Source organism: Cantharellus anzutake (genome assembly GCF_015039405.1).
Source record: "Cantharellus anzutake strain C23 chromosome Unknown EI90scaffold_40, whole genome shotgun sequence".
Classification (NCBI taxonomy): Eukaryota; Fungi; Basidiomycota; class Agaricomycetes; order Cantharellales; family Hydnaceae; genus Cantharellus; species Cantharellus anzutake.
In genome coordinates this window covers 116,986-136,912 of record NW_024066990.1, presented here as the reverse complement: position 1 = coordinate 136,912, position 19,927 = coordinate 116,986, and the positions used below count along the sequence as shown (strand labels likewise).

The 19,927-nt window shown below is 48.9% G+C and overlaps 6 protein-coding genes across 6 annotated transcripts; 5 read left to right on the top strand and 1 right to left on the bottom strand.

The window, feature by feature from the left end:
- Window positions 1-3,689: 3,689 nt before the first annotated feature.
- EI90DRAFT_3126857 (uncharacterized protein) lies at window positions 3,690-7,449 on the top strand (the record flags this gene model as incomplete). The annotated part of the gene is made up of 16 exons (XM_039063955.1): window positions 3,690-3,873; window positions 3,929-3,973; window positions 4,033-4,206; window positions 4,269-4,306; window positions 4,363-4,399; window positions 4,462-4,502; window positions 4,558-4,609; window positions 4,665-4,852; window positions 4,905-5,021; window positions 5,068-5,088; window positions 5,145-5,178; window positions 5,229-5,653; window positions 5,700-5,867; window positions 6,535-6,693; window positions 6,751-6,923; window positions 7,290-7,449. 16 exons carry the CDS (start codon window positions 3,690-3,692, stop codon window positions 7,447-7,449), a joined length of 2,016 nt encoding a protein of 671 aa, XP_038913617.1.
- A 2,783-nt stretch (window positions 7,450-10,232) lies between these two features.
- On the top strand, window positions 10,233-10,817 carry EI90DRAFT_2927856 (kinase-like domain-containing protein; the record flags this gene model as incomplete). Its single annotated transcript, XM_039054948.1, has 3 exons — window positions 10,233-10,400; window positions 10,462-10,536; window positions 10,593-10,817. The coding sequence occupies 3 exons, from the start codon at window positions 10,233-10,235 to the stop codon at window positions 10,815-10,817; spliced, it is 468 nt and encodes a 155-aa protein (XP_038913616.1).
- A 1,255-nt stretch (window positions 10,818-12,072) lies between these two features.
- On the top strand, window positions 12,073-13,325 carry EI90DRAFT_2928108 (kinase-like domain-containing protein; the record flags this gene model as incomplete). Its single annotated transcript, XM_039054955.1, has 7 exons — window positions 12,073-12,153; window positions 12,215-12,304; window positions 12,359-12,730; window positions 12,792-12,905; window positions 12,959-13,029; window positions 13,092-13,126; window positions 13,177-13,325. Coding segments are annotated over 7 exons (912 nt in total), but the record flags the coding sequence as incomplete, so codon positions are not given.
- Window positions 13,326-15,259: 1,934 nt separating this feature from the next.
- EI90DRAFT_3067186 (uncharacterized protein) lies at window positions 15,260-16,080 on the bottom strand. The gene is made up of 2 exons (XM_039061008.1): window positions 15,967-16,080; window positions 15,260-15,925 (listed from the first exon to the last, which is right to left on the bottom strand). Exons 1-2 carry the CDS (start codon window positions 16,039-16,041, stop codon window positions 15,365-15,367), a joined length of 636 nt encoding a protein of 211 aa, XP_038913614.1. The 5' UTR covers window positions 16,042-16,080; the 3' UTR covers window positions 15,260-15,364.
- Window positions 16,081-16,599: 519 nt separating this feature from the next.
- EI90DRAFT_2998458 (uncharacterized protein) lies at window positions 16,600-17,615 on the top strand (the record flags this gene model as incomplete). Its single annotated transcript, XM_039056262.1, has 2 exons — window positions 16,600-16,796; window positions 16,996-17,615. 2 exons carry the CDS (start codon window positions 16,600-16,602, stop codon window positions 17,180-17,182), a joined length of 384 nt encoding a protein of 127 aa, XP_038913613.1. The 3' UTR covers window positions 17,183-17,615.
- Window positions 17,616-18,546: 931 nt separating this feature from the next.
- Window positions 18,547-19,235, top strand: EI90DRAFT_3018058 (putative phosphoglycerate mutase family protein; the record flags this gene model as incomplete). Its single annotated transcript, XM_039057180.1, has 3 exons — window positions 18,547-18,740; window positions 18,908-18,997; window positions 19,199-19,235. The coding sequence occupies 3 exons, from the start codon at window positions 18,547-18,549 to the stop codon at window positions 19,233-19,235; spliced, it is 321 nt and encodes a 106-aa protein (XP_038913612.1).
- Between the last annotated feature and the right edge of the window lie 692 nt (window positions 19,236-19,927).

Below are 19,927 nucleotides of genomic sequence, written 5' to 3'. Positions count from 1 at the left end.
AGTCCCTCCACTTTTCTTCCTACCTTCAGGGAGTTTTTTCCTTTTCTCCTCTGTCCTCTACCACAATTTTGGTATGTTTGGGCTATCTAGGACTTGTTTGAGATTCCAACTTATTCTAACCAACCCACACACCACCACCCTTTACTCTTACACCACCTCAGATCATCCTGATCAACCTCCTATAATGCCCATGGAGTTTCACTATTCTCCAGTGACTCTGCATGTCGAAGCACTTGGGCTATACAGTTTACTGTTGGTCTGAGCTTCCCTTCCTCTGCTCCATAACTATGCTACTTTTTCCTCAGAAGGTTCTGTCAATTGCCTGTTATGTTGCATAGACACTGGGATGTCTATCTGTCATATCCATAGTCTTTGACAGGTGGCCTCGGTTCCTCCATCACCAGCTCCCCTGACCAATTGGGGACAATGAGGACATAATGGGTGCAGCGCTCCATTCCGAGTCGCTGAAGCTGAGTCCCTTCAACACCCCATCACCCTCGGAGCTCCACCCCACCTTCAGTCTGTCTCTGACCCACCGTCAGACGACCCGGAACATCAAGCTCCACCAGACATGTCATATCCCGGAATCCCAACCCCACGCACTCCCACCACACCACACCTTCCTAACAACTTCACCATCCCCTACACCATGCCTCCCCACTCCCCAGGTCACCTTCCTTCCTGACTGTCTCAGCTCCGGTCTGGTTGTGGCACACCAAACCTTGGCCACTCCCATCCCGGAAGCTCGGTCCCAAGTCGGAACATTCGGAGACTCCGGATTTGCTCTGATATCCCGACGGACCTCCGACATCCCATGACATACCCCTAAACCATTCCTCCACCCATTTCATTTATTGGAGTCACCCAACATCCTTCGGATATGCAACTCCGCTTTCGGAGCTACCTGCATCCTTTGGTGACCTGTCAGGGCACACCCGCCTGACCCGGGCCCACCCGGACCCACCCGGCCACACCACACCCGCTCCCCGCTGTCTATCCCCCTCCCCCCTCCTTCCTCCCTCTCCTCCCCTTTCTTTTCCCTCTTCTTTCCCCTTTCTTTATTTCATTCTTCTCATCTTCCTCTTCCTGTTTATTTCTTTCTATCTACACGGACCACCTTCCTTTGTATCAATGTACTATTGACCCGTCCGGCCCACACACCCCGGACAGCTTCCCGCTGTGCCCAGCACGCGCGCATGCAGCGGACGCTCTCGGGATCCCCCACAGGGACACCCGGATGCCTGCGGCTGCCTCCGAGGATGACGTGGCACCTGTCATGTGACTCAAGCCGCATGTACATAAATGTACCTGAAGTGGGAACCGAAGAAGTAACCTTCTTCTCACATTCTCCACTTCAGGTAAGTAGTATAGTTTTCCCCTTTAATAATAATAACACATTCTCCACTTCAGTCTGAGTGGCCAGGGACCACTGTCCCGGATCGGGCCCGCCAGTACGCATGCCCGCTCCACACCCCGTGACGGCCTCAGTGCCAGATATTACCCCTGGGCCCTCTCGACCCCGGACGCATCCCTGACATGACCCCACTCACGTCATCACTTATTAGTCACCTTCCATTCTTAGCACGACTATCTTCTTCTTTACATTCAGTCAGCTAACCCCCTCTTACCCATTTCTCATTCCCATTCATTTTCCAGCCTCTTACTCCACCCTCCTCGACCCAACACCTCGGTTCCCCGTTAAAGATATCGTTCGGGACCTTTCGGTACCTCTCGGTATCATTCAGCACCTTTCGTGTTCTTCTATTATCATTCGGACTTTGACTAAGTCCTTCCATTCCCCCTTATAAATACCTGTAGATTAGAACCTGTAGTTTTCCTCAGTTCTAATCTCGACTAAAATGCTACCCCAAGTCCCTCTGAGTGAATCCCGGCCCCTTTCTACAAGATACCTCAGACATAAGAAATACAAGGACTAACTGAGACATAATGGAGGCACAGCGCTCCCTCCAAGTCGCTGAGGCCGCGTCCTCCTTAGAGCCTCTTGTACCATCCAGCAGAACCAAACTTCCTGGAGAAGCTTCAGTCCACTACCGGAGCTCTCGGATCCCCTCTAGTTGAGCCCTGCCTGCATTCGGACTCACGCATTTTCCCCTACGATCCGGGTTTTTGACAAGACACACCTGCCTGGGTAGCAATTGGATCTATCCCCAGGTGGGTTCATGACACAGATGTGGGAAAGTGATTTCCGTGGAGGTGTACTGGTTGATTTCATGGTCAATCTTACCTGATTGACTTCGTTCTTGCTTTAATATTCGTTATAAATTTTACCAAGCATTCTGTCTTATTGATGCTAAGCTCAAAGTATTTTTATTAATTTTCTATCTTCACATTTGTCATATCATGAAAATTTGTTAAAATTTGTTAAAATTCAAACTCCTCTATCCTTTCATTTCTACTTGTTGTACAGGGGTTTTGTATTTTTCTGGCATATTTCCATAACATTGTTTCATAGAGTGACTGTTATTTCTCCTACATTGTTTATGTTCTTCAGCGGAAAATGAAAAATGAATGCAATGGTTCTTTTTAGAACAAAAGGGAAAAAAATCATTTAAAATGGTGTGTCTCAAAATCCATCGCTCTATTCTTAAATTTTTCCTAATTTTTTGGATGACTTGATAGTCAGTGGATTTAACTTCCTATGATTTTCATCATTTTCTTGCATTTGTGTTCGATTTCTCACATTGTTAATGTCATTTGATAGTTTTCTGGGTCTCTGAGAGTGTCCTGAACAATAAATCTATTTTTCCAAATTTTATTTGAGGGCTTGAGATGTTGGGTCAAAATCCCCACTCCGTTACCACTTGGTAAAATTAAAATTGCTATATCTCGCTCAATTCTTCACAGATTTTGATGTTCTATCCCTCAATAAATTTCTAATATTCAGACCTTTCTCTAAATACCAAGGTCGTATCCTAATTCTCCGGATTCGCTAAAATCGTCTAATTATGGAAAGTGAGGTGTAGTGGAAACGGCCAAGGGACAGCCTATGAATTGATTTGAGCTCGCGATGCGCAACCCGTTAAGCACAAATTAAGAATACATTGAGTACATATTGTAGCAGGGGGAGAATGGGGAGTGTGTCAAAAGGCGATAAGTTCTGGGAGTAGGGAAGGGAGCGTGTTAGAGGCGATGGTGGCAGTTTCAGACCCAGGGCTGAAGCGTGCTTACTCACTGAGGAAGAACGGGCTGGCAATGGCAGGGGGAACAGGAGGCATAGGTCAGAGACCCTTTTAAGCGTGCTGATGTTCCTGTTATTGCATTAGGTTTAAGATCATACTACAGTTGAGGCTGTCCTGCTCTGCACGTCTGCGCTAGGATGTTCAGCTTACAGTCTGAACCCAAGTGGGCTGTTGGTCCGCGATGAGGATGGGAAACATTGCAAGATAGTCTTCCATGTGGCTGAGACAGGTGAGACCAAGGCGAAGCGGCATTGAGCCGATGGTGCCACAGTGAGATGTTCAAGACATTTGAGATTGGCATGAGCAAGGCGAGGGCAGCAGGACGAGTGATAGATAGCAGTGGGCAGAATTGTTCGCGGTTGAGTAAGCGCTGTCCCGTGATTAGTCTCGCGAACTGAACATTAACAACGTGAGCAAATGGGCAGCACGTGATCGAATAGTTGTGACGTGTCCGTGGTATTTTCCAGTTTCTTAACTTCTTTCTCTCTCATGGCACGACAACAGCGCTCAGGGACTCAACCCAGCAGTAACAGCAATCCTGGTGTTGGCACTGAACTCCGGCGTTCATCCAGAAAAGAATTACCAACTATGAAGATGCTTTTGGCCAAGGCAGCGTCGAAAAAAAAGAGGGCTAAGATTCCTCGGAAAGCCAATGACACTCAAGCTGATGGAGGTGAGTATGGAGTCAAAACTTTACCACTCAGTTGACACGCATCCTGCTGATATAGATTTAGAGAAGCGAACAGCATCCGATGATGGACTCATTGAGTCGGGTAACTTGGGGACGAAATTTCTCTCACATTCGCATTTGTTGACTCAGTTGAATTAACAGGACCAGCACGAAAGAAACAAAAGAGGTCCGGTGCTCTGCTGAGGAACAAGCAAGGTCTGTCAAATTTTGCACGATATGATGCAACGCTTCAAAACTTTCATGCACACAACATTTTAGATTTCGCTAATGAAACGCATGTAACAAGGGCTCTAGACAAGTGTAGAAAAGACAAAGGTACGAAAAAGGAGCAGTAACAATACCCAGTGCCCTGACAATACTGCCTGTTGCCACTTTAGGTGAAGCTCCCGATGACAGCGACGGTAACCGATACAATGTGTGTACCGCATAGGAATTCAAACCTCACATCTATACTGATGGTCATAACACAAGAAGTCTCTCGCAGCAGGAAAGGACAGTGAAGTAGAAGGTATTTCATGTCGTGAAAGCATTGCTTGGAGCAACACTCATTAATGGCTGTTGGTCTGCCAGTGGATACCGATAACTTGTCTGATGCCTCCGAAATTCCATGGGTATGTTCCTCCAGGATGCCCAACCAGCATCGTGGGTCTAATTATGATGAAATAGCGCCAATGTCAAGCCCAGCGCAAGTCTGTGTCGAGGATCATTGCAATGCCAGGTGAGATTAAACCAACAATGCCGTAGCTTCATTGAAAATTATGCTTGCTATTCAGGATCAACTGTAGATTCTCCTCGTCAGGAGGACTTCGGCAAACAAGATTTACATGATGAGGATAATTCCTCAGTTGCCGAGTCCGCTGCAGAACATGCTGGAGACAACCAAGCCCTTGTTGCCATGACCTGTGACATCATGAGTGCTCCCAAGTCAGTCAATCTGGACATTACTGAAATAGGACTACCGGTATGTGATAATACCTGACTTGTATGACAACACAGCTACATAATGGTGCCAGGATGAGCACATCCACAGAGGTCATTTGATGAACACCCCTATGGTTAGACATAAGACACGCAATCGTTGGCATGGCCAAGCTGTGAGAGACATAGATCTAACTCCAAATGTACCACGAGTAAGGAATTTGCGCATCTTACCACATCAACTGCTAACTTTTGAAGCTTGATGCTATTTTGGCTGATGTAGGTGTCATTTCCCAAGAAGGTCATCTCGGCTTGTTGATGCAAACATCTGGCAGGAGCGAGGTTTATCAACTTCCACCAGCAATGACGGTATATAACTTATTCTATGATGTTTGTGGACGGTATTAACATGTGATTAGGCATGCACCACTCAGTGCACATTCATGCTGCCTCATGCCCCCAATCCCCTGAAGCACAAACCCACCCTCTCTCTCCTTCCCCTTCACGTGCCACCTCTGAAGCCCCTACTGTGGGTTCCCAGGTCACTGGAGCCTGCACTGCCCAGCCACCACTCTCTGCATCGTCTTCAAGTACACATTCAGTCCATTCAGCCCCGGCTCAAAAGCCCGCGAAGAAAGCCCTTCGTGCCCAACTCAAGGTCACGATGACCACTCCTATGATGGATACTTTGGACCTTGCCCATCAACACTTTTATTATCTTCTACTGAAGGACCCTTTTGCCAGTCGCGAACAACACCTTGTCTTGGCCAGGGAAGCCTTCTCTCGTGCCTTTGGGCAGAAGCCTGAATCGCAATTCGAGATTTCTCAACAAATGCTGACAGCAGTGAGTGTGACAGTCAAGATTGTTCGCAGTAACTAAGGTACGATAGCTTGTTGGAAGCATATCAAGATTCCGAGGCCGCTTCAAGGAACAGGCAGAGAAAGTTCTGACTAATCTTTATTCTGTGCCACCTGGTGACAACTCATCGGCAGATGTTCAAGAGCGAGTCAAGTACCTTCTAAAGGAAGGAAATTTTCGCTTCAAGAACCCTGCTGTGGTAAGTCCCTTCGGTAATGCGCACATGTCAGAGACCAGGGTCGAGACGAAGGGATGTCTCCGTGACGGAGGGCTTTGGCCTCAGCGACTTCTGCCAAGAGCGCTGTGCCTAGTGACACGTCCGTGCCCTAACTTACTGACTGGCACTTAGAACCTAGGGGGGTAACTCTAGTTGATTTTTCTACTGGGGCGTAACCTATGTACAAGTGGGATATATATATGGTTACAGCGGGGACGGGTCCGCAATTGGCGGAGCCAAATGGAGTGGAGCTAACGGGGTTTAAGCATTAGCCGACTGAATATTACCGACGAGTCGGTTCACGGGGTTAGCGGAAAGGCAGGCGTTAACCCAGAAACAGAAAGGAGGGATAGGCCCGAAGGTGGGCTCTGCAGGGCAGGCGAGTGTATCACCCAGCGGAGGCGGGGGTGCGCTAGCGGACGTCGGAGCTGTCCGGAAGTCTTCGGGGCTCCGTACTTAGGGAGGCGTAGGTAATAAATTGAAATGAGGGGGTGGTGACCATCAAGGGGTACCGAGAGGTTTGCGGAATACGGGGGCTCCGAGGTTGGTGAGGGGGGAGCGGAGTTAGAACGGAGGGATCGGAGAGACCGGAAGTCGATGGCCGGGGATGGATATGACAGCACACATCTTCTCATTTTTCCCCAATTAGGTTCCTCGTCAGGGTACCTTTGCACACCCTGGTATTGTGTCTGTCATGAGCACATTCTTCACAGGTTGCAACCTCAGGGGAAAAGCTCCACCCAGTCTTGAGTTCATCGAAAAGTTTGATACAATTCAACCAAGTTTTATTGCATTTGCCATTACCGCTGTTTGTTATTCACTTGGTCCATCCTGATGATGTCACTAATATCTCTTTTATATACAGATTATCTGTGCTCTTGACGACCGCAAAGATGGAAGTGCCAAAAAGAAAACTCAATTTAAGGCCGAAGTCTATGGACCAAAATATGCAAAGCAGTTGAGTATTGTTACAGCATGGAAACATGAACACCCACTGCTTTGGACAAAGTTGGAGAAAGATATTAAGGATGAATTGAGGTATGCTCTAACAATAATCTAATTAATTCCGATGAATTCCATAGCATGTCTAGGCGGGTTTGTCACCTCGGTCCCTGTGGAATGGATGATGATGATGCAGCGGACTATGCCCTTCGCGATGGAGAATAGTACCTCGTTTAGTTGTGACAAACATGTTATAGTAGCCACAATAAACATTCCATTATCCATTTTTCCGAAGCTAATGTATGGGCTATATGCTCCTGAGGGTATGGCTACTCCCCAGCACTCCAGGGAAGACATTAACTCCCGGAATACACCTGGGAAGACATTGACTCCAGGAATACTTGCAGGAGGACATTGACTTCGGGAGTCCTAACATTGCCACCATTTCCCATGTACTCCCAGGAATAAACTCATGCTCCAGGAGAAGATCACCCACATAGGGTACTCCAGGAGGAGATTACATGCATCGACCACTCCGGAGCTAATGAGCCTTTCCTGGACCGGCCAATCTCCTCCTGGTTCTCCCAGTGCTCTCCATACTCCGGAGTCCTCAGGAGGATAACAATATTTTGCTGATGTCGCATTCCAAATCAGGATGACAAGGTTAGAGAGCTGGTGCTAGCAATTGAGCGCAGGAGAGGGCGAGAAATGGAGGATGCAGGAGATAGCAAGATGATGACAGCTGATCAGCACAATCCCACAGAGTAATTTTCAAAATAACTGGCCATTTAGATTACTAGAGACCATATATTGGCATTAATAACAATAATTAAGAGATTGGAGAGAGTTTGAGCACTTTGTTAGATGATCAAAGGACTCGCCAGGTTTCATGGGGAAAAGTGTGTCATGTGGGGGTGGCACGCTTCAACATGGATTGCCGACCCCCACTATTACACTAAATGCCTGCATTAGTGTCAGGGCATGCCCCGCCCGACCCTCGCTCCGCTCCCCCGCTTCTCCCTCTTCCTTTCTCCTTTCCCCCTTTCTTCCTTTCTTTCTTTCTTTCTTTCTCACATGGACCACCTTTCCCGCTGCTCAATGTATCACCGGTGCGCATGCCCATTTCCCCTCCTGTATCTCACTGTTCCTCACTGTCAGCGGGGAAGGCGAGGACAGGGGCGGAGGTGATGGCTTTCTTAAGAGTGTTGAAGGTGTTTTCTTCGCTCTCCCCCCATTCCCAGACCTTCGCTTTGCAGGTTAGCACATGGAGTGGGCGCGCTGTCTCAGAGAAGTCTTTGATGAAGCGGCGATAGAAGTTTACAAAGCCTAAGAAGGACTGCACTTCTTTCACCTTCGTCAGCGTCGGCCAGTCGAGGACTCCTTGGATTTTCACCGGGTCCATGGCCACGTTGCCTTCGGAGATGACAAGTCCGAGGTACTCGATGCAGCGTCGCTCGAACTTGCACTTCTCTGGTTTGAGGAAGAGTTTCCTCTTCCACAGTGTTCCCAGCACTTCCTGCATGACCTTCCGGTGTTCCTCTAGGGTGGACGTGAAGATCAAGATGTCGTCCATATAACAGATGACGACTTCTCAGTATATCGCCACCACCGCCACCACACTCGCCCCGCACCCACAGTGGGCCCTCTCGGGATCTCCCGTGGAGGCACCCGGAGAGCTGTGGCTGTGTGCGAGGGTGACATGGCGCACCCCACATGACCGATCCTGCATGTATATAATAACAGCTGGAGTGGGAACCAAAGAAGTAGCCTTCTTCTCACATTCCCACTTCAGACTAAGTGGTCGGGGACGCTCACCCCGCGACGAGATCGCTGCTATGCACAGCCGCTACTCGTCCCACCGAGTCCTGCACGCCGGGACCTTGCCGCTTTCGGAGCTGTCCCTGACAATTAGGTGGAGGTGGTTTCTTACACACCCCCTTCACATTGGATTGAGCCCATGATCCACATGTGACCCTAACCACTGGGCTTCCAACAGCCCATGAGCCGTCACCCCCTGAATTCATATTCAGGCCAGACTTGCTGCTAATCTCCTACATGTCCACATCATGTGGTCTGAAGCAGCCGGATTTGGGTCCTTAGTGCTCTGAGCTACACCCCCTGAAACTTTGTCAGGCTGGCTAATTTAATGCTTGACCTCACATGCCCATCTCACGTGGCAGCAACCGGATTTGGGTGTGCTCGGTGACTTCCGTAGAATGTCCACCATGTTGGAATTTGTACACGTGGTCTCAGGAACCTTAATGCATAAAATATGGACATTCCGGGAGTCAAACTGCAGAGCACTGCATAGGTACCAAGAGTGTGTTACCATTACACTAAATGCCTGCATTAGGCAGAGGTGGTTTCTTACAGTGTCTAGGGGATAGCACTGGCACCATGTTGATGTTCGATCCCCGTCTAATGCAAGGGCATGCTTGATTTAGCAGCATGCCATGAATTGTACTTACCATATGTCAGAGGCACTGCTCAACTGTGGGTCCGTGACAGGAACATGCGCACTTCGAGTTGGGAATGCAGATTGGAGGTTGGATTTCATCTAGCGGCACCGAATCGCCTGTTAGTGCAGAGGCGTCTGAGATAATCTTGGATCTTTCTGGGAAACGTGGGAAATCCCCGGTTGATTACACAAACCAGGGTCCGACTCTGGACCCACGGCATACATTTGGAGCCACTAAAGCGAAGGCACAAGCAGAAAAATATCAGCAGTACTTCCGGTGTGCGCGCGCATACTGTTGCCTTTTGGGTTTGCCTCTGGCATTTTCCCGTGGATGGGTCAATATGGAGAAAACGTGTTCATGTTTGAATCCGACACATATAGGCGGCCAATGTGTTCGTATTTGGGCATGCAAGGTGTCCAAAGGAGATATCGGTTACAACTTTGTCTGCAGCAATAATCAAGCGCTTTCCTTTCAAAAAGTTGGGTTCAGCAGCAGTAGCTGTTTGTAAAGAGCCTCCTCTCGATCCACCCTGGTGCATCTGTACATCCTGGGGCGCAGTCATTGTCCTGTCTTAGTCAATCGCGCCATGGATCCTGCTTCGTCAGCCGTGATGGAAGCTTTATCCGAAATCCGAGATGTTCAGAATCTTAGTCACCAGTTTGGTACCAAGGCCCTGGTTGCACGAGGCGGCTATTCCGAGGTCTACTGTGCAAAATGGGTCCAATATGGCTCTCCGGATCCTGTGAATGTATGTTCTCTTGGACTGACATGTCGACCTTTCAATTCATTTCTTCTATGGAGGTCTGCTACAAAGTCCTCAAACCACCTATCAGTGACATGCCATCTATCATAGAGGAAGTAAGAAAAACCATGAAGGTGAGGAACTTTTTCAGCTGGATTAACAGCATCGGAGACCCATGTATTGCACAAGCACCTGAAGAGAGAGATGAAGGCATGGAAGGACTTAGACCATGGAAATATCGTGAAATTTATCGGTTTTGCGATTGAGGTTCGCGGTGCAGTACTTGAAGCGGCATTGGTGTCCGAATGGTGTTCAAATGGCAACCTTGTTCAATACCTGCGTCGTAAACCATCCTGCGATCGGCTGCCCCTGGTGAGTGGTATTAGTGACAACACTGGCCTTTTGAACTGAAAGGATGCACACCATGGAATAGCTTCTTGATGTCGCTCGTGGTCTGACCTACCTTCATGACCACGACCCTGTTGTAATCCACGGCGATCTCAAACCTGTGGGTCAACGTGAACTGTCTAGGAAGCTGATTTAAAAGTGATTGAAAACATATAGCTCAACATATTAATCAGCGAGGCGGAGCGCGCCAAGTTGTGTGACTTCGGGCTATCTTGGATCGCGGACGGATTGACGACAGGGTATACATCATCGGGACCTGCATTTACCTCGCGCTATTGCGCCCCGGAAGTCTTTGATAGTGATATCAAGACAACATTCGGTGATGTTTACTCCTTCGCCTGCACTTGTACCATGGTGAGCCGTTATGGTTCGCGAACATGACTTCCTTGCACTTGACAACTTAAGCAGATACTTTTTGATGAAAGCCCCTTCCCTTCGCTTAAGAAGGATGCCGAACTATTCGATGCGTTAAAATCCGGTCGATCGCCTTGGGACTGGAATAAATCTTCTCTACTGGAGAAAACACTATCTAGTTGCTGTGCAGTTTCTCCTGATGCGCGGCCGACGATGGGGGAAGTCTTTCGATCGCTCGTGGATACCTGTGCTGAGCCAGGCTCATCTTCAAGCTTCGAGATGCCTGACGTTAAAATAACGCTGCCGCCGCCAGCGGGGCTCACCGACGGCTCGGTGGATTCGTTCTCCGCACTGAGCGGAGATCGTACGGATCCGAAATTCGCAACGTCATTCAAGAAGGCGGCCACTAAGGCTGATGGGCAAGTGGCACCTGTTTCCGTTTCTCCTGACTTTCAAAATGGGATTTCTGGTGAAAAACAGAAAGAGGTTCAGCCGTTGCCGAAGACGACGCCCGAACTCTTCAACACCGAAGGAGTAGCGTCCGTCGCCATCTCCCCTGAAGCTCAAGATGGTGTCCTTGGGCTGGGGCCGTTGCCCGGCCTGTTGCTGGAAGATGTCTCGGCCAAATCCCTAGAGACGGTGCAGGCAGGAGAAACAACTAAACAGCCTGGTACCATTGGTGTCGATGCCACTTTCGTTACTCCGGAATCCCTGGATCCTATTCCCGCCGAGGCAGGATCATCACCAATTCCAGCTTTCCGAACCCTAGCCTCCCCTCCTTCGCAAGAGGCACACCCTTCTCAGCCCTCGAGGCACGCAAGAAGTATTCGCTTTGCTTCGGTGGAGCCGCTCTCTGCTGAGGCCAATAATGGTGGTGCCGTGCGAGAGGGCACACATTCCAGTCGATCATGGAAACCTTCTCGGCCAAAGCAGGTGAATGGGCAGGACACTGAGGCTGAGGCTGCTTTCGATACCGATGTAGAACATCCCACCGACACCGGCATCGTTACACCTATCAAGCTGCACAAGAAGCACGCCTCCAGGGAGATCACAGTCAACGATTTCGAGTTGGTGCATATGCTGGGAATCAGTTCCGCAGGGAAGGTATGACTTCATGACACCACTCTGGAAACTTTCCCCTTCTGAACAGGAGCTCCAGGTCCTTCTAGTCAAACATAAGGCATCTGGTTCCTTGTATGCCCTGAAAGCCATCAAGAAACGAGATGTGCTTGCTCATCGAGAGCTTGGACATACACTGACTGAACAGGCTGTACTGAAACGGATGACTGATGAAAGCCAAAACCCATTCGTCGTCAAATTATGGTGGAGTTTCCACAACAAGCAAAATCTTTTCCTCGTCATGGTACATATGACCTACTCCCCTGACTGTTCCAAATGGTGCTAATTTCTCATCGACTCACCAGGATTTCCACCCAGGTGGAGATTTGGGCACCCAGCTTGCTCGCTGGGGTCGACTGGGCCGCGATCGGGCTCGCTTCTATGCCGCGGAGATTGTGAGTCCAATGCGCCCCCTTTCATCACTGCTTCTAATGTTATGATCACACCAGGTGGAAGGGGTGGAGGGTTTGCACGCCGCCGGTGTCGTGTATCGCAACTTGAAACCAAAAAATGTTCTCATCGGTTTCGATAGACACATCGTCCTCACTGACTTCGGTCTGTCGAAGCAATTCCCTTTGCCATATCCCAACCTATCGGGATCCTCGACAGCCATGGATAGAGCCGTCTTGCCCAGATGGATGGCGCCTGACCAAAGTCCAAACAGCGGGCGAAGTGAGGATTTGTCGAACAAGGATTTCACTGATACCTTCTGCGGCACTCCAGAGTATCTTGCTCCGGAGGTTATCCAGGGTCTGCAATATAGTTACGAAGTTGACTGGTGGGCATTTGGTACCATGCTCTACGAAATGCTTAGTGGTGTGGTGAGCCGCTGTTCTACTTCGGTTAGCGATGTAACGGCATTGATTGATCCCTCGGTATCAGACTCCATTTTGGGCAGACAACCACCCAGATATGTATGTTCGTGTCCTTCAGGACGAATTGCAGTTCCCAGGAGATAAGGCCTTTGATCAAGATACAAAGAGTCTTATCCGCGGTGTGAGCATGCCTTGACACCCTGCCGATTCCATCTAACCGCAAAGTTGCGATAGCTTCTTCAACGGAGTCCGACATTACGCATTCGTGAGCCAAGATTAAAGAGACATCCCTACTTCTCCATGATGTGTGTGTGAACTTCAGTCTCAATAATAGGTTGTGATCGTCTTATGTTTCTCTCTGTGATAGTGATTGGTCGCACGTATATTACAAACGCTATATCCGTGTGTGCCCCACTTGGCTTCATTTCCGTGTCTAACACATTTGTGTTTAGCACCATATATCCCCCCTATTGACTCGTCCAACGCCAGTGACACCCAGAACTTCGATGATGCCTTCCTTGACATGAGCCCCACTCTGAGTGACGGTCCAGAACCTGATTTTGAGCGAGAGAGTTCTGAAGATGGACCGCTGGATTCGGATACTTCATTCGCTGTGCAAACTCCTTTCGGATCTCTCTCCAGTCCGAATCAGAAATTTAGCACCGCTTCACAGCAGGACGCAAACGAGGAGACCGTAGACATTTTTTATGGATACTCTTACAACAGCCCACAGTCTGTTATCCTTGATGGACACAAGGTGTATGTTGAAGAAGGCGAAGCAGACGGCGACGTCGAAGAAACTCGTGCTCTTCCAGAGATTGATACCACACCGGAAATTCCTTCCGGCGACGCTTCCGATGTCTCTATCATGGCTTCCGCTCAGCCTAATCCGCCCACTCCGGCTGTTGTTCAATATGCGCCTCCAGTTGAGTTGGAGGTGCCACACGAACCAGATGGCTTACTTGCAGAACTCGTCTCAGCCGCCGCAGATCTTATATATGACCACTCGCCTGCACCCAGCGTCAGGTTTGAACCCCTTGCCACAGTTACTTCGTCTGGATTTGCACCATTCAAGGGCCGGAGAAAGAAGAGACGTGAGAAGTCTGGTGTCTCACGTTTCGACGAAGGCATCGCCGACGAAGAAACTGACGCGTCACCGCGAAGCAAGGATGAACGTAGTTCAATCACAATCGCAGCCTCTCCTACGCCGCCTGAACTCGAGAAACGAGGGAGAGTACCTGGTTTTAGCCTTCGGAAGAGCACCGCTAAATCCCTTCGTGTCAAACCGCCAATTGGCCCATCTCCAACTCCAGACGAATCATCCGTGCGCAAGGTGCTGTCTTCATCTAGGTCAAACAAGGGGGCAGCTCCTATGCCCGTTGGGCCTCTAACGACCCCCCGCGGCCCAAAGCACTCTGTGACAGACCTCAAGGAGTCCTCTCTTAAATCATTTCCGTTGTCCCGAGAATCAGCCGGAAGGTTGGGATCCTCGAGGACTTCCGTCGATGATAAAAGTTCGGGCACTCTGCCTGCCTTAGCCAGACTTGATATCGCCAGTGGATCTGAAGATGGTATTCTCAGGGGATCAAGAACTTTAGATGGGAAGGGTACACCTCAGAAAACTTTCAGTAAGAAGATGAAGGTCGGCGCTGAGAAGGTCTTGTCCCTGTTTGCGTCACCTAAATCGTAGACTGCTCCGTCTTGGCTCCGTCGGTCGGATACCCTGTTGTCGCCGCTGTGCTTTTGTAACTCATCACCATTATCGTTTTGCGCTCTTTACCTTGCAATCTGCATCTAACATACGCCACGCTCATTCCCTGGATTTATTTATAAGGCGAAGCGGAAAAGCGTGGGGACTGTGCCACATTCAAAGAATCGCCTGCGCCCCTCTTGCCTTGGTATGAAAAATATGCGTTGTGTTGTGCGCTTATATTTGCTCGCGACTCCATTAATCCTTCTTTCATTTACGTAGGTTTGTTTTCCAAGGTCCTTTTTTTTTGTTGTTTGCACCCGTTTGTCTTCATTTATTAGGACCCATGCTTGTTGCATTCAGAATGGCCTTGCGCACAACTCCTCTAGAACCTCAGCTCTATCTATATCTATGAAATTAGTATAAATTTTGTCTGGACTCAATATGTGTACACAAAAGCGCATGGTGTACTTGAGGTCGGCATCAGGGCATCGTTCGTCCTCAGGATTGCGTCCGCGTAACCCTGGACATTGACCTCACTCCCAAAGGAGGTCTGAGTTACAAATTGGATCCATGACACACGAATCTCATGAATCGAACGCAGCCGATGCAGGCTCTGGTTTGCCGCATATCTCAACTGCCCCCGGCAGGATAGATCAAGGATCTTTTGCTCTCTTCCTGAGACAGGCAGCCATCCACCTACTGTGAGAGAGTTTTCGATGCGCCGAAGCGGAGGAATAGAGGAATGGGGCAAAAGCGATAAACCGCCACCCAAGTGAGTTCAGAAGAACCGGTCGCACTTCCCCGCTCACTCCATCACATCAAATCACTGGAGAACGTACAAAATGCCACGTATGTATATTGCTTTTCGGTAGGCACAGGAACAGAAGGGATCGCAACATCAAACCAACCGAAACAAATCTGGAGTGCCTTCCAGCTATCTGTGTTCTTCACGAGAGAGACAACCGGAATGAGGTGATCAGGGAGTTAGGTTTACGACGCTGAAACCAAAAATGAATAAAACACTGGGATTTTATCCGCTTGTCCCCTGCTTCGGATGCACCTTCAAGGGTGCTACGTCGAATGAGAGGAACGACGCGTTGGGGTGGGAGATGGAAGCTAGGTGATGGCGAGAAGAGGCGTGAGGAACGAGACGTACTTTGGGAAACTTCACTTGGGGCCCTAAATGCTTTCATCAAAAGGTAGACCCTCGGCGAAGGCGATCTCTTCCTAGCGACGTGTCCGCATGTACGTATTGGCATGCTAGGAATCATTTCGTATCGAGCGAGTATGGGAATAGCTAGTAAACCCTCCGATCTGCACTCCCCGACATGATCCTTCGAATTTGAGGCGATCAAGTACTGAGAGATCGATCTAGACTTGACGGCATGATCGATATCAGTAAGAGTGCTGTTGTGGATGCGATGCTGGTAGAGATTAGTAACAACCATACTAGTAGCATTGGTGTGGCGCTGATGTGCTCGATTCAAGGGAATGGATGCGCCGGCCACCTGATTTAGCGGCACGCGCATATACTTGTCAGGGGGGCCACACTCCTATTCAACCATCGGATGAAAAGATACGGTACTGTTGAGTTGAGGAAGTCAGCAAGTGACTGAGATTTCATCTTAGCGGCGCCGAATAGGGGGTTGGATGGAAGCTCTGTTCCTCAAACAAAGATTTCAATACATAAGCGAAATTGGAATATTATTGATCCATATGTAATGAGCGACGGCAGTCCAACTCCTTGCTATTTTAGGAAATTTCATCATTTTCATATGTATATATGCATATTCCCAGAATCAACAGATTGATAACATCGAAGGCTCGGCCATCGCCATCGCCTCAGGCTGGGGTCATCTGCCTTACTCCTTTTGAGACATAGCATAGCCCATGCGTTATCGTTACACAGCATGAATGAAGAACGAATTCGCGTGTGTATGCACTATAGCACGCCATACGCACGTTCAAGGTCCTGTGCTTGGCTTGGCTTCCGCATGCACAGCAACCACATGCAGCGCCGCCTCTAGTAACAGAAATTGCACCTGTGATATGGTAACTTGAATAACATATCACTCTTCCTTCTGGGGTATATAAACTAAGACATGATGGGCTCGTTTCCAACCTCCCAGCACAACCTACCAACTAGCAAGCACACCAAGTTCAAACCAACTAGACCAAACCAATGCCTTTCTTCCACCACGACTCCGACCAAGCTCAGGCTCACAATGAGTACAACGACCTCAACCCTGTAGAACACAAAGCAAAGTTTTCGCACGAACTGATCGCTGGTGCAGCTGCCTATCAAGCTTCTAAAGCCTACAGCGACCATAAAGCGAAGAATGGAGAGTTTGACGATCATGCCAAGGCAAAGGCGTTTATGTGAGTTGGACGTTGAGGGTCTTCTTCTTTTTTCGAGTTGTCGTGTGTGCCACTAGTTAGTTGTCGCGTTGAGAAAGGGGGGACGGAAGGGGGCGGTCCCTAGGGAAGGATCGGGGTGCCGATCTTTCATCTATCGTTTGTTTCCGAAAGAGAAACAATCATTACTGACATTCGATCTGCCTTCTTTTCCTTCAATCAGTGCGGGCGCGATTGGTGCCTTCGTCGATCGTGAGGTTGAGACGAAAGGACTGGATTTCATCGATAAGCAAAAGGCCAAGCACCACGCTAAGTACGTTCTCGTTTTCTTGTTTTCTTGTCACTTGGTTGTCCCAACTGTGTGTGCTCCCTCTCGCCGCTGTCCACCCGTCCACCTGTTCCAACCCTAACCCTTCCCAACCCGTGATCAAAAAAAAAAATCAATATCTGTTATTCATCATTATCGTGGACTCGTTACTAACATATGTTCGATTATAGAGAGCAAGCCAATGCTGCGTACAGTGAGAAGTTCGAGTAGGAACTTTTGCGACGGTAGACGAATTCCTCCCCCCCCCCACACGCCTATTGTTGCGCCACAGTCGTCCGCGGGGGGGCCGGTACGCCAATATATACCGGGATCGAGCCATCAATCGTTTGCGTCTCGCAACACACACCCTGTGGATTTTTCATTGTAAATATATGGATTCGAAAAAGAAATTGTAAGGAATAAAAAAACAAACTGTGTATATAACCGGGACTTGGGACGATTCGACTCAGTGGGAGGTTCATGCTTTTGGCTTGAATCCCAACAGTGGGAGGGACGGCGATCCTGAAAGCCACGAGACACCCAACCTACATGCACTGCGTACAACCGAGAGACAAACTACCAATACCCCAGAATGGCGCAAGGAGGCATAACACGGTGATAACGGAGTAGAAGTCCCCCGGCCGGCCGGGCGCGCAACCATCTTCCTTGCCCCGAGTCTACACGATCTGCACTAGTAGTACTTAGTAGAACTACTGCCAAGTCTAACCCTAGCTCCATGGCACGCAGACGATCAGATGGTTCGATCCATATCTACATATCAGCATATTTCGAATTTGTCCCAAACATGATGGAGAAAAGCCACTACTTTTAGTTTTTCCGTTTACGTACATGCAAGGTACTATGTATGCGATTTTTGGAACTAGAAGGGGCAGGAGGAGTGTGCGGGACGAAGAACGATTGCGAGGAATATCAAATCCATTAACGGCAAGGAGGCTGCCGTTCCGTGAGAATCCATGTGTCATAACTTTCTTTTTTAACACGAAATTGAGATTGCGCAAGTTGGCATGAAAATGAAGTTATTGCGGCCCAAGATGAAAGAAACTTGATTGTAGGGATGAGATTGAGGCTGAGGGTGTTTTACTGCAGACAATCAAGTCGATGCTATTCTTAGCCTGGAAACCACCTTTACATTTTAGGTATGTGTGATGACGTCGCACCCTCATAGAGACAGGTCATCTGGCTTTCTCGTTTGAGGACGTGAGTACATAACACAGCATCTTGCTATCACACTCTCATGCATGTAGTACTTGTATGGACTATATATATAGCGTAATGACGTTTATTGATAACGGAATTGCGTAGTGAGTGATAACTTGGATAACATATTACCCCCCCTTTGGGTATATAAACCTAGACATCCCATCGATGATCGCCCCCCCGCTCCCTCACTAAACCTTACCAACACCACCAACCAACCTAACCAAACACCAAAAGTTTTAAACAATCATGGGTTTCTTCAGCCACGATTCCGAACAACGTGAATACTACGATCAGTATGGAAACCTCCAGGAACATCACCAAGCCAGTGTGTCCCACGAACTGATCGCTGGAGCGGCTGCGTTTGAAGCTGCTAAGGCTTATGAGAAGCATAAAGAGGCGAACGGAGAGTTTGATAGTCATGCCAAGGCCAAGGAGTTCATGTGAGTTTCTTTTGAAAATCTGTTCCTTTTCCCTCTTCACGACCGTCGTTTTGTCGTTGAGGGGCTTCGGGGGGAACGGATCGGGCGCCGATCTTTAGCTATCGTTTGTCCCCCCAAAGAAACAATCATACTAACATTCGATCCCCATCCCCCCCTCTTCAATCTAGTGCGGCCGCTGCTGGTGCCTTCGTCGATCGCGAGGTTGAGACGAGAGGACTTGATTTCATCGATAGGGAAAAGGCCAAGCGTCACGCCAAGTACGTTCTCCATTTCTTCCCTTCGCTTGTTGCCCAACTTGTTACTCTTCTCGCCGCTATCCACCCGCCCATCCTTGTATCACATCCTCAGGCTGTCTGTCCTTCACGTTTCATAACCAAAAAAAAAAAAATCATTGTTGTTGTTTATTACTTCGGAGGTAATTAATCGGCGGACTTGTACTGACGCACGTTCAAATATAGAGAGCAAGCTCACGAGGCGTACGATAGTAACTACTAGTGGTAGTTATCTAGCAAGAGTAGGAGGGTGTCCATACGCGCATTGCTCCGCTAGTCCAAAGTCGCCGCCACGGTGCCCAATGCTGAGTACCATCATCATCGTTGCATCCGACACTCTGTACTTTGTTGTAAATATAAAGGATTCGAGAAAGAAATGTAAGCATCGCGTATTTGTTCTTGGTATGGCTTCGATGCGATTCGGGCTGGGGGGGGATTCTCTTTTTCTGGAATTCAAATTGTGCGCGAGGTGATCAAGCCACTTTCGAGCTAGCCTGTCTCAACTATGGATGACGAGATTACAAATTAAACAACCTCAATAACCCCAGAGTGGGATAGCCTGCGCAGCAGGCGTGACATGACGATAGTGCACATATGCGGCGCTGAGACGAACGATCAGCTCGGTTACGGTGGACATGTTGTGAGCCACTTTTTGCCTCGGACCTACACGGTCTGCACCGCTAGACACTGTGGGAAGTCCCCCCATCAGATTGTACTGGGTTGTACCATCACCTAATCGAAAATGCCGGGACTCCCTATCAGCTTTTTGGAAATGCTCAGTCGTGTGTAGTACCGGGGCTACCTAGCATCTGGATTCTGACTTGCATATTGATACCAAAAGACAATTTCGCACATTAACTTAGAGGATTCCAATCCCTCATTCTCATCATCGCTGAGTTCCATGTCCTCCCTTTT

What these genes read in the sequence shown, in the direction of transcription:
- EI90DRAFT_3067186 (XM_039061008.1), bottom strand. Translation starts at nt 16,041, where the DNA reads ATGAAATCTCAGTCACTTGCTGACTTCCTCAACTCAACAGTACCGTAT. An exon ending in TCCGATGGTTGAATAGGAGT is followed by an intron (nt 15,926 to 15,966) that starts GTGGCCCCCCTG and finishes CCGCTAAATCAG; the next exon opens with GTGGCCGGCGCATCCATTCC.